General features: G+C 42.3%; 1 protein-coding gene across 3 annotated transcripts; it reads right to left on the bottom strand.

Moving 5' to 3' along the window:
* Positions 1–449: 449 nt before the first annotated feature.
* On the bottom strand, positions 450–9,470 carry hnrnpl (heterogeneous nuclear ribonucleoprotein L). Of its 3 annotated transcripts, none has more exons than XM_053485416.1 (14): positions 9,310–9,470; positions 8,733–8,851; positions 8,394–8,631; positions 8,229–8,314; positions 7,603–7,699; positions 7,444–7,516; positions 3,570–3,605; positions 3,154–3,222; positions 2,575–2,837; positions 2,372–2,493; positions 1,345–1,546; positions 1,153–1,210; positions 946–1,041; positions 450–839 (listed from the first exon to the last, which is right to left on the bottom strand). In XM_053485416.1, the coding sequence occupies exons 1-14, from the start codon at positions 9,391–9,393 to the stop codon at positions 781–783; spliced, it is 1,602 nt and encodes a 533-aa protein (XP_053341391.1). In that variant the 5' UTR covers positions 9,394–9,470; the 3' UTR covers positions 450–780. The 3 variants fall into 3 exon arrangements, with proteins under 3 accessions (XP_053341391.1, XP_053341392.1, XP_053341393.1); XM_053485417.1 differs by having other exon boundaries at positions 1,159–1,210; XM_053485418.1 differs by lacking the exon at positions 3,570–3,605.
* Positions 9,471–16,766: the final 7,296 nt, after the last annotated feature.

The following is a 16,766-nucleotide window of genomic DNA, read 5'->3' as shown; positions in this document are numbered from 1 at the left end:
TTTTTTTTTTGGTGGTGAAACACACCCAGATAGAGCATTGTTTCATGCTGGAAGGTGTCCAAGTTGTTTACCTCAGTAATTTCATACCTTACAATAATCAAATCAACTTCCTAATTGAATGGGCAATGTTGTGACGTGCTGCCTATAAAGGAAATTAGAGGCCTCTGATGTGAAAAGATCCAGTTGTGTCTAAAGTTAAAGTGCACCTTGTGGGCTCAGGCTTTATCAATTGTATTTTAGCATGCCCTGCATCTTCTGATACCTTTCTAATATGAGCAGCATTGGCTTGGTTGTTTCTTTGTGTCCCTGTAGATGAAGTCATTGAACCAGCTTTACACAGAGCCTGATACAAGATTTATAAACAACTTAGCTTCCTTGCTGGAGTTGCACAATGAATTTTTATATTGTGCAGTTCTTTCCTGCTTCAACCCAGAAAATACAGCTGAACAAGACATGTGACTGTTTATTTACTGCTGGGGAACACACCTTGATATCACAAAACAGCAATGTAAACAGGATTAGTCACGTCACAATATCTTAGTATGTCTACAAAAAGCTATTGAGAGCATGAACATAGAATTAAGAAGCAAATAATTTCCTACAGGGTTTATTAAAGACTTTTATTCAGAGAACAAAAATCACATTTTAATTGCCTTTCTTAATATACAAGGCAGGAAAAATAGGAGCTTAACAATAATAAAAAAAGAAATCACATAGGAACAAAAAACACTAGGTTTGTACAAAAAAAGAAAAACGTGTATCGTGAAAGAGGTCGAAGGTTCAGTTAGCATTCTGGGCCGTTGAGAAGCACAGCTTGAGGGTAAAGGGATACGGTCCGGCTAAAAGAGAAGAATGAAAAGTAAGACAAGATGGTCTAAATACCAAAAGACAGTAAGTTGTATAGTTCTCTAAAATAGGAAAAATAGCTGTTCGGTGGATACATACTAGGGTTTTTCATTTGGTAGTGGTTCATTACAGCAAGAGCTTCCATGGCGTCGTTGACCGACTCCCATTCCAGCAGACCAGACGCACTCCTCTCACCTGCAGCAAAGAAAGCAACCTACGGGTTTATGTCAGAAGAACAAAAACAAACTAGGAATATCTTGATTTAAAATAAGATAAAAAGATCTTAGCGGCGTAATTCAGCCTTACTTTTACCAGTAAAAAGTTTAACGCTGTTCGGGGCCTTAATCCCGAGCTCTTCAGAGATCTGCAGGGGGAGAAAAAAAAAAAAATAACTTCTGATTTCAGCAGCACTGGGTATTCCATGCTGTGGTAGAAAATATATAAATAATCACCCGTAGGAATAAAACTAGACCGGGCCATCATGCAACCCATTTGTACCTGAGCGAAAATCTCGGTTGAGCTGTCCGGTTGGCCATTAAAGAAGTGCAGGACGTTGCTGGGCCGCTGGATGCGGTTCTTGGCCGCCTGTTCAGCGGTGCTGAAGCGGTTGTTCCTGCTGCCGTGGAAATCCTTAAAACTGGTGCTGCCGTCCTCCAGCTGGTAGGACTGACCGGGAATTATAGCCTGCTGCTTCGACACGCTGCGCCACAGGAAACGGGCATGTCAATGACACAGTATAGAGCACAGCATAAACGATGCTTTAATAGACACTAATATATACAAGATGTCCCCCACTTACGAACATTCCATTCCGAGAACACATTCGCAAGTAGGATTTGTTCTCAAGACTGACAAAGTGTAAAGCAAACCAAGCCAATTGACTAAATCTCTGTTCCCTTTCCCCCCACACTGCCATCAGGTGGCAAAATACCATAACTACACCTAAGAAAATTAATATTACACACGTCAAAACATAAGTGTTGTCTCTTTAAATCACGAGGGGAATCCTCAACACCATTGTGTAACGGAGCTGTTTACCACTGCATTGGACTATAAGCTCTTTTATTGAGGATTTTCTGAAATTAGGATTATTCACCATCAGAACAGCTTTACAGGACATACATTTTCCATTAACGCGCTCCCAGACCGATTCAAACAGTAGGGCCAACTCATTTCTCCCACAACCACCCCCCTCTCCACCCCAAACACACAATATACCAAACTATAGACATTTTATAAATTCACGAACACACCGAAAATATTGTATATAATTGCAACTATTAGTATCTGGTGCACTGCAGTGTCTATTTTTTGAACAATACACGTGAGCTACTCTAGTGATTGTTTCCCGTGGTCTGTTTGTATCTGTGGAATTTCGAAAATCTAATGTTAAATCGGAAAGTACTTAAAGGGTAATAACCAATCCTAATATGCTAGAAACACCAAGTATATAGTGAGCGTATAAAGGATAAGTATTAGGTGAGGATGCAACAGCCAAGAGTGCGCTGGATCCGTAGGAACATACCAGATGTTGAGTTTCTGTCCGAAGAGCATGGTGTGGTTAAGATGCGAGATGGCTCTCTCTACTGCGTAACAGTCCCCCATCTCTACCATGGCAGCGCCAGGCTTACTCTTCATAAACTTCACCTAAACACACGCATGTCAAGCACCTTCACACTCGGCAACAGTTTAAAAAGTTATCCTCATCACCAACATAAGGAAACTCACCCTCTCGACGTTGCCATAAAGACAGAAGATGTTAAAAATGCGCTCGGCGTTGATCTTAAAGGAGTCGAGGCCGTAAACCATGATGACTGGAGAGTCGGCTTGAGCGGCGTAATCGGGAGGAGGGCCGTGACCGTACTGTGGGCCCCCGTAGCGAGGACCGCCGCGTGTGCGGGCCAGAGGTGGCCTCATCCCCCGGCCCTCATAGTGCGGGGGAGGGGGGCCGTACGTTTCGTCATAGTGACCGTAACCGCTCTGAGGACCGCCTGGAGGAAAAAAAGAAAATGACAAGTGAAATTGAATAAAAGGAAAAAAAAGTCAATACAAAAAAAGTATACACACATGCAAAAACAAAAAACTATTTATAGTATATATTCCCTGCATGAAGCAAAACAGATCACGCGATCCAAGGAAGGTCCTTGCTAGATGATTCTGAAGTGGCTTGATAAGATGACCATGACATTGTGGGTCATTTTGTGCAGAGCTTGGCCATGCGCAGCAGATGCATGATTTATTTACATTTTTTAAAATTAAAGTGAGCAGGGCTTCAACAGTGTGTGCGATTGAGTGAAGGTGACTAACCATATTCGGCTGGGTGGTCTCCAAGCAGAGCTGGCTGCCTCTGGCGCTTGTTTGGGTTTGTTGTGGGGTCTGACAGAAAGAACAAACATAAAACACACAGACAACCAGGGCCAATCAGCTTTGAGGGGCAGCACACAAACCAATTAGATTAACAGGCTAAACAGAAAGAGCGATAAAGATAGAGGGGGGGGAGGAGGGGAGGTGCAGTTGTGACTGGCATGCAAGAGCCTGGCTATAAAAACAGCGTTAGGTCTCTAAAACACCACATGGTGGGTCAACGTCTAGCATAAAATATCACCTTGTTCATCAAGAAGAGGAAAAAAATTAAATTGCTGCAAAGTTACTCCCCCCCCACACACAACCTTTTGGTATTTTGCTTCTGATTAAAATATCTTAGATCTCGCGCAAAAACACACCTTGAGAACTGTTCCAATTGCCGTCTGAATCAGCATCTGTACAGACACAGGTATACACACATCAGACAAGCAGAAATAAAAGCAACACGGGAAAAACAAGTTCACACAAGATAACATGAGTAGCAAAAAAATAAAAAATAAAATCTAAATCATGTGGGACAACTAGTTTTTTTTTCATACACTGTTAATGCGCATGCTGTATTGTAGCTAACTTACTACGAGAAGGGTTTTATTAAAAGATGCTTTTTTAAAACTTTGGTACAATCAACCCTAGAAGGCATCGATCACAAAACCTTCAGCATTCTGGGTTTTGCACAAGGTGGGTGATTTGGGGAATTAAATCACTACCAGACAATGGAAACTATATCAGACTGGATACCCAGCTAGTTTCAGAGGGGTTACTCGTTGGCTTGTTGGAGGAGTACCAGCTGTTACATCATTTAAGGTTTTAGAAAAAAACAGTCAAATTCCACCAACAAGCAAGTTTGTACTGATCTTAATCCTCAATCTGATCTACGCATAAAAACTAACATCTTTAAGTTTCTTTAGAAAGAACTTAGGAGCTGGGATTTGTATTGACTATCTTGTCTTATATCCCACTAATTTCCATCCCAAATTGGTCATCAGGCACTTCCCACCAACCATCTTGATCTAGAACATCTACCAACTGGTGATGGTAAGGGGCCAACATGAAACCAACTTTCTCAAATGCTGTGTCTCTTCCACGTACCTGAACTAACCAACCCCCTAAACTGGCAAACAAATGGCTGTGGTATTCTCATCATTCTAACTTTCGTTCCCTCACCAACAGGGCGAGTGCTCTTGTATTGTGTCACTCAGGAACCACACAGAGACCTTCTCTTACTGACCAAAGTAACATCTTAAACTTTCTTTACCACCAGGTCTTGGTGGTCTCCTTCTCTCTACCATTGGTCCACGAGGTATCAGGAACTCAAAAGCATAAACACTTCCAGGGTTCAACACTGACCCTGATATTCCCTTTAAAGCCTAGCAGAATACAATTCATAAAAATCAAGACTGCACCTGGTTTAGTGTGTATAATAGTAATCGTCTTTATTCGAGGCATTCATTGGATACACCAACATGTTTTAAAAGGGGCAACTCGTGTTTGTATGCAAGCTGCCATTGCTGAAAGGCCGCACAACTGGTGTTTTTATCGGCGGTACTTACTTACGGTGGTATGAGTATCCCAGGAGGAGTAACTGGTTGCACGAGAGATGCTTTGCCCGTTAACCCTGTTCCTTCAACTCAAATATCGGATTCCCGGACACTGGCTCTCGTTCTCCTTTGAGCTTTTAGTCAGACTTCCAAGCGCTTTGAGGCTACCTTGAGTGGGGTGGTTTGCAGGCACACACAAACACACGGTGCTTACCGTTCAGAAGGAGGGGCTGCAGACACAGGGTGGCGGTTTTGAGGACAGACGCCACTGTAGCGGCCGAGCTAATCCGAACCTGTGTCACACGGAAGGCGTAACGTCAGTCAGAATACGCTTCGCCGCTCTCAGTTAGCAAAGAGAAAGGAGAATGAGAGACAGAAGGACCTGACTCTTCAAAGAAAGAGTGAGAAAGAGAGAGAGAAAGAGAGAGGGCTTAAGGAGGGATGACGAAGCTCTAGTTCTACTGTGTTCGGTGCTCGTGTCTTCATGTACACACTTCAGTGATCCTGCTGTAAAATGTGCTGTTGGCCGCAGTGGTGTCCCGGTGGAAGGGGGTACTGTGGTGCTTGATGTGCTGTCATGACGATGTCGAAGCTTGTGCCTGTGCGGTGATTATGACAGACTGAACTACAGGGTGTGACATGCGGTTTGTGGCGTCTATTGAGAGAAAAATCTGCTCGGTGTGGTAAGCAATGACGATTCTGGACTTGGGTAGTGTCTGTTCGGCATGTAGCATTAGATCCTGACGCAATGTGCACTGATGATCCTTTGGTGGTGCGACATCCCGGCGTGTTTTGACGACCCCCTGTGTGGTGCGGCAAACAGCCTCAGACTGTGTGCTGTCGTGGGGAACGTGAGCTCGGCGTGCCGAAGCTCGGACCCTGGTGATGTCGGGATCTTGGAATGGCAATGTCTGCTCAGAACTCAAAAAAATTGAATGCGAAGCGACGGTAGCAAACGTATCGATAAACGACACACGTTAGCCCGCACACCAAAGAAACAAGACAGTGAACAGGGTGTGTATGATCCTCCCACCTCTTCTTACAATTTGCCTTAATGTCTGCGTGTCATGTTGTCATGGTTGACTTGTGGTGGTGGTGGATGTGTTACAGGGGTGGAGTCGCCGTCTTGACGTGGAGCCTGAGCGCGTTCTGGAATTTCCGTGTGAATCTGGAAAGGGGGCGTCTCTGTGATGTTTCTGTTCCATGTGATGATGTTTTGACGTTTTAAGATGTGCCTCCATGTGATAGTTTCCACGGTGTTTGAAGAGGAGCATGTTTGGTGAAGAATGCTCGTTTTTGGAGTATATGAGTGCCGCTTGAAAATGTCCCGTGAGTTTGGTGTTGTAGACAAAATTAAGTGTACATTAATCACTGGAACGTTCCGTAGACACTGATGATTACATGTTTGCTCGCTCACTAAAACATTACGGCCCCTATAACAGTTAGATAAATAAGGAAAGTACTGAAACTTACAAATACTACTACCACCCCTAAAAGCTTTGAACCATGGAAGAATCAGAATTACTGGGGTTCGACGACTCACCCGAGGGGCTTCTCAAAATCAGCATTTCTATGGAAGGCTGGAAACACCTTCGAGGACATGAAATGTCTGTTTTGAAAGGTGTGAATCAGACCACCTGGACCAACAAGAGGAAGGGGGGTGTTTTTGGCAAAACCATTTGTTATCAACAACGCACAGGTTCAATACCAATTCACACCTCCACACCATTGCCCCTCGAGTTTCATTTGGAGGAGTGAGTTTTAGGGCGTTTTCAGATTAGGGTCCAAGAACAATTGACCCAAATGTCTGGGTAATTCTGATGAATGAGAATCATTTGGCATACAGAAACCGAGTCCAAGGGGGGAGTTTTGGGCATTCCCAAATTAGGGGCTTAAGCACCGTCTCTGATAACAATTGACTCCAAATGTCAATTTTGATAAATGTGAACAGTCGTTCCACTTTTGGGAACTGAGCTCTAGTCCACTGGAAAAGGTGGGCGAATCGAATATGGAACCAATTGTACGTCAGTAAGAATCAATTGTGCCTAAAGTGAAAGCGCCCCTAAATCCATTTAGAAGAAACCAATCAAGTCCCTCAGATGAACAGAAACCAGTCTACCAGCACATGAACTCAAACCCTAGCGCAAGCGTTAAGCTCTGGCACCCACCCACCTGAGCCGGTCTTCTGATCAGACACCAGATTAAACTCCCATCAAACCTTTCTACGAAAACCTAGTTCTACTGGAATCTCAAAAACTAGACTGACATTCAGGCCGATAAAAACAAAAAAAAAACTGACAAAAGTAAGCGTCTCCACCATGTTGTGTGCTCTGGGTGCAGCGCCATGCGGAGTGACTGACAGTGAGCGAGGAGGGAAGGGAGGGTTCTTCTAACCGAGTGCGAGTGAGTGACGCATGCTTGTGTGTTCGACGACACGAGTGACATGCGAACTGGTGGTGCAGACACATATAGAGAAGCTGAGGTGCACGTCAGCCTGGGTGTAATCATTAATATCGAACTGAGTGTCCCTGTGTTTGCGCATGTGTGCGTGTGTCTGTGCAAAATGTGCTGTAGTGACACCGCCATGAGGTGACCTTTCTGTTTGTGAATTCCACAGTGATGTCACTACAGGAAGTTTGACCACAAAACCCAGGAACAGTGTGTATACATATACATGTGTGTGAGAGAGATTTACCTTGGCCGCTCAGAGTCGGGTTGGTGTAATCCCAAGTGTCCTGATCGTTCTTGAACACGTTAAGTCGAGTCGGCTGCGGAAAGGGGAAAAAAACTTTAACTCGAGTCCCGATTAGGGGGCATGACCCAAAATAAATTAAAATCAAAGATTGTGTAATACCTTTGCGTACTCGATTTTGAGAGTGCAGCATCCGGAGTAGATATCAGCTCCATTAAGTGACGCTTTAGCTCTCTGAGCGCTCTGGACCGAATCGAACGTGAGCACCGAGTTAAGGAACTCACACACTTTATATCAACAACAGAGGAACAAGGATAGGAGCCATATGATATGATACCCATTAGTCCATTCGATTCGTACTTAATTTACATGCAAATTTTAAACCATTAAAAGTTACCCAAATAATTAAATGTAGCCCGTTCCTGATCATGTTATTTAAAGCACAGCACAATACAAAGTAACTTCAAATACAAGAGTGTAACATTCAACTGAACAGTACATAATAATCTAAGCTTAGCAAATAATTCACTCTTGCCGTACGGATTGCTAGAACGTCGTTTTTAACTAATTAGCTAAATTAACAGAAATCGGTCATGACAAATCAAACTGAAAACCAGACAATTCTGTTCACGACTGAGTTTACTTCTATTAAAAAAAAAAAAAAAAAATCAACATTTTGGAGTCAGTGTGGCGACACAAGTACAGATCCGCTACACGATTTCTAGTGTATACACAGTAACAAACATACATGATGAGTCTCGAAGACGGTGTAACACTTAAAAGGATATTCCACCATAGCCTGGACGCCGTTCTTCCTGAAGATGACGATCCTCTGCACGGGCCCACAGTTATTACAGATAGTGTACAAGACATCCTGCAAACAACAGACATGTTTAAAGATAAGGGTGTGTTCGTAACATTAACAACTTATTACCATCACGCTCAAAACTTACTGAGGTAATAGGGTAGATGGGGTTCATGATGGTGAAGAGCAGGATGTGGTTGACGCTCGGGGCGTCTCCGGAGTCGCCGGGCCGAGAGATCTTCTGACTGGTGGAGTAGTTGATGTAGCACGGGCGGCCGGCGATGTACACCTGGTTGTCGTTGGCGTACGTCACGGCGTTGCACGAGCCGCCCATGTCCTCGTACTCCACCAGCGCCTGGCGCTTGTTCGGCATCAGTACAACGTAGCTAAACATTATTTTAAACACAAACAAAGATATTAAATCAATGAGAATGAGGAGTTTATTATCACACACAAACACCATGGTTCTTCTAAGCTAGTGTTGTACCTGATCGTGCCGAACTCCCGCAGCGCCTCCACCAGGTCAGACTCGGTAATGCCGTCCACCAGACCGCGAATGTGCACCACCAGAGACGGCAGGGGCTTATGAGGGTCCTCATAAACCTCCTAAAAAAAAAACACGTCATAATCAAAACAAAGAACTGTTCTTGTTTTACATTTGTTCAAGATTTAATATTATCTATTAAGGCGTGCACGGTCAGGATTTGTATCGAGCTACACGGGCGAGCTAACGTTGCTAACACGGCTGTAAGAACAATAAGCACTAAGAGAAATATCAAACCAAGCCGCAATGTTAGCAGAAAATAGCGAAAAACAAGACAAATGACAAAAGAAAATGTCATGTAGGATTGCAAGCAAACAGAAACGCGGATATAAAATACGTGAAGAAAAGCCTCGCGAGCGCGCCTAGACAAACAAAAAAAAAATACTGCTGGCTAGCATGATAGCTTAGCTTTAGCGATAGCCATGTTAGCATGTCGGTTATAGCGGCCGCACTCGCTCCAAGTTACGCAAATTTCTTCCACACCGCGGAGTCAGCGTTAAACAAACCCCCCGCCGCGTACCGTGGTCATCCCGTCGCTGTCCGTCTTCTGCCTTTTCGTGGCTCTCCCGCCCTCACTGTAGTAGCGACTCGTTGCGGACGCCATCTTGTCCAGAATACAGCGTTTTTAAAATGGGAGCGGAAAGACGGCGGCACCGACTAGGACAAACTGCGAAGCGGAAAAATGAGACGCCGAGCCGAGTGCAGATGCGCTAAATACTGGGGGCGGGGCTTGCTGTGGTCGAACTCCTCCCGTACGGCGTTTTTCATTAGCGCGGAATCGGAGTTAGGCCACGCCCCATTTCAGCAAGACTGCAAAGATCAAATCTGTGATTGAATGACCAGCTGAAAAAATAAATAGTTAAAAGGTTAAAGCTAAAAACAATCGGATGAGCTTTAATGTAATTAGTAATATTATTTCAGGTTAAAGCCCACGTACGTGTCTGCAGGGGCGGACTGGGACCGAAAAGTGGCCCTGGACTTCCTGGCCCACAGCAGCCCACATCATAATACATTGGCCCATTAATGTAGAGATAGATTTTTAACACCAGTTACTAGTATAAAAATATAACACTATACAGAAAGCAATGCTATTTAAGCATATTATTTGAAGTATCACTGAACATATATTGGTTCATATTAGTAAAACAAAGAAACAAAGGAAAGGACATCAAGATAAACAACATATAAATCTATAAAGACAATATTTTAAAAAGAATGGCAATAAAACTGAACAGGTAAGCTGAAATAAAATCATTAGCAGCATTAGCTCACGCTAGTAAACCAGTTACTTATTTTAAATTATTATGGTAGTCAATATTAATTCGAAATTATGCTGAGAAACATTATTTTGAATTAATATTGACTATTATAATAATTACTAGCACAATAATGCTGCTACTGATTTTATTCCAGCTTACCTGTTTAGTTTGATTGTGATTCTTTTCCCTTGGCTCTGGTAGATCAGGAGAGAGGTGTTAGTCATCATCAGCAGGCACTGGTTCATCATCACTGACCTGCTGCACTTACAGCTTACACTGATGAGTGGTGTATCTTATACACTGATGAGTGGTGTATCTTATACACTGATGAGTGGTGTATCTTACACTGATGAGTGGTGTATCTTACACACTGATGAGTGGTGTATCTTATACACTGATGAGTGGTGTATCTCACACTGATGAGTGGTGTATCTTACACACTGATGAGTGGTGTATCTTACACACTGATGAGTGGTGTATCTTACACTGATGAGTGGTGTATCTTACACACTGATGAGTGGTGTATCTTACACACTGATGAGTGGTGTATCTTATACACTGATGAGTGGTGTATCTTACACTGATGAGTGGTGTATCTTATACACTGATGAGTGATATATCTTACACTGGATCACGGTGATACCCCCTGGAAAATGTTCATGATATCTCACAAACAAAAAGGTGAATTTGTCTTTTCCTTATAAAGTGTTTAGGTGAAATTCCACCCAAACGCGTGTGACAAATATGCAAAGAAAAAAAAATCAGGAAGGGACAAATACTTTTTCATGGCACTGCACATGTAGTCAGATTTTCCTGACTTGTTTCTCTGGGATGAAACTGTGGCAGCTGGAGTTATAGCACTTTCAAAAACATACTTACTTTACACTGATCTAAATAACTTTGAATAATGAATGCTTTTTAAAGGTCCCACACATTCCATTTTTCATTAAATGTTAATATGATCTTTAGGGTCCTAATGAAAAGTTTGCATTATATGTTAATTAAAAATTCAAAAGGATTGTGTAAAAAAAACACTACTTTTACCTGGTAAAAACTAGCTCTGTTCTTAGCAACCTGTTTCAGTACATGCTAATTTAAATGCTCATGACCTCTGCTGAGCCCGCCCCCCCAGTTCTGTGGGGCGTGTCTTCACAACACACATGGGGTATAGCCACGGAAGTGTAGTCCAGTGCAGGCAATGCTTTGGACTGCATTACTCACAAAGCATTGCCCACAACGCAGTGCTTTGTGGGTAATGCAGTCCAAACTAGAAAACGCTGGAATATGGAGCGCGAGCCTGTTTTCTTCAGTCGTTTTTGGTTTGATTTAAGTACGGAACCTACGCGGAAGTTTGTAATATCGCCTGACAACGCAGAAATTAAAAAAATGGACATGCATCGATTTGATTTGTCTTTCTCATCACTGCATGGGCATGAATTAACGGGCTGTTACCATGCCGAGAGCAACAACAACATAAAGCGGAGAAGCTTACTGAGAGAGATACGGACGCGATGTGTTTACTAATGTGTTTACATGACTTCTTAATCTTCGAAAGACAGCGTTATAAACCATCTAACGTAACAAAGGTAAGCATAATATAGTTTTTCGACTACGTACACAGTTTGCAACTAGACAATCACCTTAATGCATTGTTTATTATAAACGGGCGATTAGGGATTATATAGAGACGGATGTACATAGAGAAGAAGCCGTAACCATGTTCTATAAGAGTATAAGTTAACTTACACTCCCCATTCATCGTGATTATTAGAAAAGGCGATCTGCAAAGAGTCATAGAAAAATAAATTACTCACTGAGCCTGGTGAAGATGAAGCAGGAACACGAAGCGTTAGTACAGATCCGATTTTTAGGAGCAGCTTCCTAGTAAAACCTGCTTTATATTGACTCGCGTTTATAAAGCAGTCTGGTGAAAAATGATTATCGCAAACATGATCGCATTTAGGTAAATCGGCGGGGACGTTAGCTTTAAAAACTAAATTCAGCCACTGCGCCCTCAGTGGCTCAGATACCTAACCCTAGGTAGGTACCCTAGGTCACTAACCCTAGCTAGTGAATGACAACTGCTGTGTTCGCTATTACACCCAACAACTGTACACAACACTCGTTTAGGCGCCATTTTGCTCCAGCGGCGAAAAACAATGGCCGACAGCTTCTTCTCACTCGGGGCGGGTCTTTGCTAAAACACCAGTGTCAATCAACTAGTGTAGGAGCGGCCTCTTGTGGTGTGGCGTCACATCGACAGGCATTTGCGATTGGCCTGATTTCAGAAGGGGCATGTTATTGTAATAAATGAAAAGAAAACCACTGGGCGGCTCTTTATCATCGTAGAGTGGTTGTGTACGCACTCTCCCAACACACAGTTCAGTCCAAACAGCTTAAAAAAGTGCATGTAGGCCAGTATGACCCCTTTAACACATGCTTGTGCCTCAATAAGAGACAATGCAAAGAATATTTTCTAACAGCCTGTAAATGACATTGTCATTGTCCTGAGCTGTATTGTCTTGCATTTAACGCATCCATAAAGTGTTATAAAGTAGATTGGATAAAGATGAAGTTTTGTCTCTGTTATTTCAGCCAAAGTGAAAATATGAACTAATTCCAGTAAAAATATTCAGTTAGCTTTTCTAATTAATATCTATTGGTGCAGGTGTTTGTTTCCATTGAGACAGTAGCGCATTAGTAGATCATTTTAAAGTAAATAATTAAATCCGACACATAACTGTTCATAACATCACTTTTACTCAACATTAAGATTTCACTTATGATGCAGGTTAAACTTCAGGCAGATAAGTACTCCAAAATTTTCCTTAAATTCTGTCCAGTGGTTGATTTAAGACACACCCACAGTTTAACGCATGTGCAATACGCTGTCCAAACTTCCGGTTTATAATCTGCCAAAAAACTGCTCATAACTTAACTGCTACTGATCCAATCTACTAATTTCACTATGAAAACCAGGATGAGGTGGCAGTGTACCAGGGAATTTTAGACCAGTTGCATTGACATTGCATGTCTGTAAACTGATGGAATGAATGGTAAATGACAGGCTAGTATACATACTGGAGAACAGAGGAATGATGGCTGCGTATCAAAATGGATCCAGAAAAGGGAGGAACATCAGAGTGCTGGAGGAGTGTTAGAAGAAGGAGATTGCTCAGAAAAAAACACTTCTGGTGTGTACTGTATGGTAGACTTTGGCATAACTGTAGTGTGGCCTGTTGGAACCCTCTGGGTATTAAAAATGCCAAATATTGATGTGAAATTATTAATGATCAAGCATGTTGATGGGACAACTGACCTGGTTGGTGAATACTATATTGGCCAGAAATATAAAGATAGTGTACATGTCTTCACAGATGTGTCCAAGGATCAGGAATCAAAGAAAACTGAAACTGTAGTAGCAAGACAATGTCCGATTGCCCGAGTGTATGTACTGTGGTGATGTATGCATTACTGATAGCATTAGAGTACATGTACAAACAGAATCTTCTGTATAAAATCTTGTTAGATAACTTAAGAATAGTTAGATAAAGAAAAAATGTTTATTTCCTGTGGGTCTCAGCCCATTCGGGTATCTGGGGAAAATGAGAGAGCGTGGACAGGTTGGCAAAAGAAGCAACCGGAAAGTGGACGTTGAGGTCCATATCAAATTGTCAAAGTCAGAGGGGAAAGGTATAGTGCGAAAAAGCAAGATATTTGCATTTAATACAGGACAATGTGATGAGCGGAAAAATGAAAAGAGGAGGTATTAATTAGCAGACTAAGAATTGGACACAGCAATTATAATAGCACTCTGTTTACAGAGTAAACAGCCAATGGAACTCTGTGAAGAATGCTGTCAAGTGAGACTGCTACGCATGGACTGCTTTCATGCAGGACATATATTCAGGATATGGTAGCACAGATCCAAGATGTAGGAAGAGCAGAAAGCAATTTTAAGAGTCTTTTAGAATGGGGCTTTAATGATCAGGGAAGGAAGCTGTTAATGTTGTTTTTGGGAAGACCAGACTGGAAAGTTGTCTTTAAAGGAAATCTGAGGAGAGAGAGATCTATAGGTGGCGGTGATGCAACCTACAGAACTACATCTAAAGACGCAGAGTTGTTATGAGAGGGAAACGTGTTGAAAAGAAAGAGTAAGAGTGTGAAACTGCTGGATAAAGCAGATGAAGAGTTCAAGATAAGATCAGGGAAAGATGTATTAGATGTTTTAAGGAAGGCTCGGCTGGAAAATTTAGTCTGGGGAGACGAGGAAGAATGAGACCTACAGTTGGTGGTGATGTAACCTACTGGATTCCAACCGCTGTTAAAGAACAAAGAAGAAGTATATTTGCAAGCAACGATGGCGCGGCCAAGCATCCTGCACCATCGCCACCCCGGGGGCACCACACAACCTGTGTGTTATTTGAGTGTGTTAAGACCAGCAAAAAGCCATCGCCGCCCGGTTGCACCGCACAACTTGCACACATCACACACTATACAGGGCTAATGTCAGTCTGTGTTTCTGCGTGCGGGTCATGGTAGACAGAGATGTGAGTGTGTGATTGTTAAAAAAAAGCATGACACTAATATGTTACTTAATGTGATGTCACTGAATGTGTCGCTGAATATAATGTTATTTAGTATAATTTCACACAGAAAGTTATTCATCATTTTTCAGCGTTAGTTTAAGACATTATCACGGCTGACCCGTTTGAGATATCAAAAATCCCTCCACAAATTTGTGTCTGCAATCTCTTTAGATCACATCGGCCCAGTTTGGTAACGATCGTATATAAATTCCCTAGGAGGAGTAAAATCCATCGGGTGCATTTTTGCAAACTAACCAAAAAATAACCGGCCTCCTGTTGGAGTTTAGCCCCGGACATGCAGTGCGAAAGTTGTTCGGCTCAATGAGCTCTGAATGTGTACCGAGTTTTGTGTGCCTAGGTGAAAGTGTGTATGAGCTATGCAGCGAAATCTTGTGTGGGGCCCCGGGCCACACCACTCTCAGGCATCTTAATGGCAGGAGATTGCAACCTGCCTCCTAATTTTTATGAGTGTTTGAGCAGGTTATGACCCCCAAAAAGCCCAAAAGGGTGAAAAAAAGAAATAATCCTTTGGAAAACAAGATGGTCCTACGCACCATATAGGGCTTGGGCCCTAACAAGAAGTAAAGTATTTTCACTCGGAAATGTCAGAAAGTATAAATAATACACAAACTGTAATAACACAAAGCCTAGATTATAATAATTTGTACCACAAGTGAAATAAAATGTTGTATGCTGTAACAATTCAGAATGTCAAAAAAAAAAAAAACTCGAACCATCACAAGTCAGAGTGTTATCATTTATTGCTTATGAAATGTTTGCGTCACACATCTTGACAAGCTTTCCTTCTTCGCCGTGTTATCAGAACAGCAGCGTTTCGTCAATATGAGAAATCAATATGAAATGTTAATGAGTAGAAAAGAGCAAATGACCTCCTAACATCATTTAAAATAAATATGGGGCAAGAAATCATACAGCACAGTATTGTGAAAAAAAAACAAAAATGGCAGGATTCTAATGTAGTGTGAATAATTCTAATGAGCTTAAAGCAGAACCTTGTGGGTCAACGTAATATAATTTTTTTTGTACTTTAATCAACTAGTACCAGTATGTTAAATAGGACAAATAAAATGCTGAGACAAAATAGTTAATCATAGAACAAACACAATCGTTATATGTGAATTTTTGTACAAATGAACGGTGACCTTTAATATTGTCAGAATGGCATTTAGCGAGCTGTTAGGTGTTACGTTACTGACAGTACACCGACTGTTGAAATAGTTTTTTTAATGTAGCACGAACGGCTATCGATTTATACCTGGTTGTTGTTGCCATACGTGTTGCTCGAGTCACTCATGTCCACACAGTGTTGCTCGAGTCACTCATGTCCTTGTACTGCACAAGGGCTCACAGCTTGTTTGGCATCAGCACCACATATCTAACAAAACACACACATATCAAATCAACAAGGAGCTTATTAGCTCGTTCCTGAGCTGCCAGTGATCCAGACTCCCTCTGCCCTCCAGACCTGTCTGACCCATCCTGGCGCCCTGCTTCTGGTTGGTGGATCTCGTCGCATGGATGCCCAGTGTGTCTCTTTGGAATGCGTCTGGTGTCTGGGGATGGTTTCACTTTACCATAAAGACGGTTCTGGCCTCAACTGGTGTTGACAGCTATTTCTCTGGGGACTTGACTTGGCTGCGGTTGCTCGATAGTTTAAGATTGCAATTGTATCCAATAACCACCTGGACGCCATATTTACATTGATTAACATCAACTGTTATAGCTGAACTGCCTGCCATCTAACACACTGTATAAATGTAGATCAATTCCTGCTTTCTGTTTCACCCAAATGAGGATGGGTTCCCTGTTAAGTCTGGTTCCTCTCAAGGTTTCTTCCCTTTACCATCTCAGGGAGTTTTTCCTTGCCACTGTCGCCCGTGGCTTGCTCACCAGGGACAATCTGCTCATCTTGATTCATGCACACTCACATTCCATACAGACTTAAATAATTATTTTGATTGTGTAAAGCTGCTTTGCGACAATGACAATTGTTAAAAGCGCTATACAAATAAAATTGAATTGAATTGAATTAAATTAGAAAACACACCATGGTTCTGCTTAAATGGAGTAACCATCATCAGTGTGATGGCATACTAAGTGTAGTTCCT

The sequence above is a fragment of the Clarias gariepinus genome, chromosome 24 (genome assembly GCF_024256425.1).
Source record: "Clarias gariepinus isolate MV-2021 ecotype Netherlands chromosome 24, CGAR_prim_01v2, whole genome shotgun sequence".
NCBI lineage: Eukaryota > Metazoa > Chordata > Actinopteri > Siluriformes > Clariidae > Clarias > Clarias gariepinus.
The sequence above is the reverse complement of the archived record's forward strand: the minus strand, read 5'-3'. Positions and strand labels throughout refer to the sequence as shown.

Coding starts and splice junctions, on each gene's coding strand:
- hnrnpl (XM_053485416.1), bottom strand. CDS start 9,393: ATGGCGTCCGCAACGAGTCGCTACTACAGTGAGGGCGGGAGAGCCACG. Junction 7,700..8,228: donor GGCGTCCAGGCTATGGTGGA/ATATCCTTTTAA, acceptor CTCGGTGCTCAC/GTTCGATTCGGTCCAGAGCG. Junction 3,606..7,443: donor CCCGACTCTGAGCGGCCAAG/GTAAATCTCTCT, acceptor GTGTCTGTACAG/ATGCTGATTCAGACGGCAAT.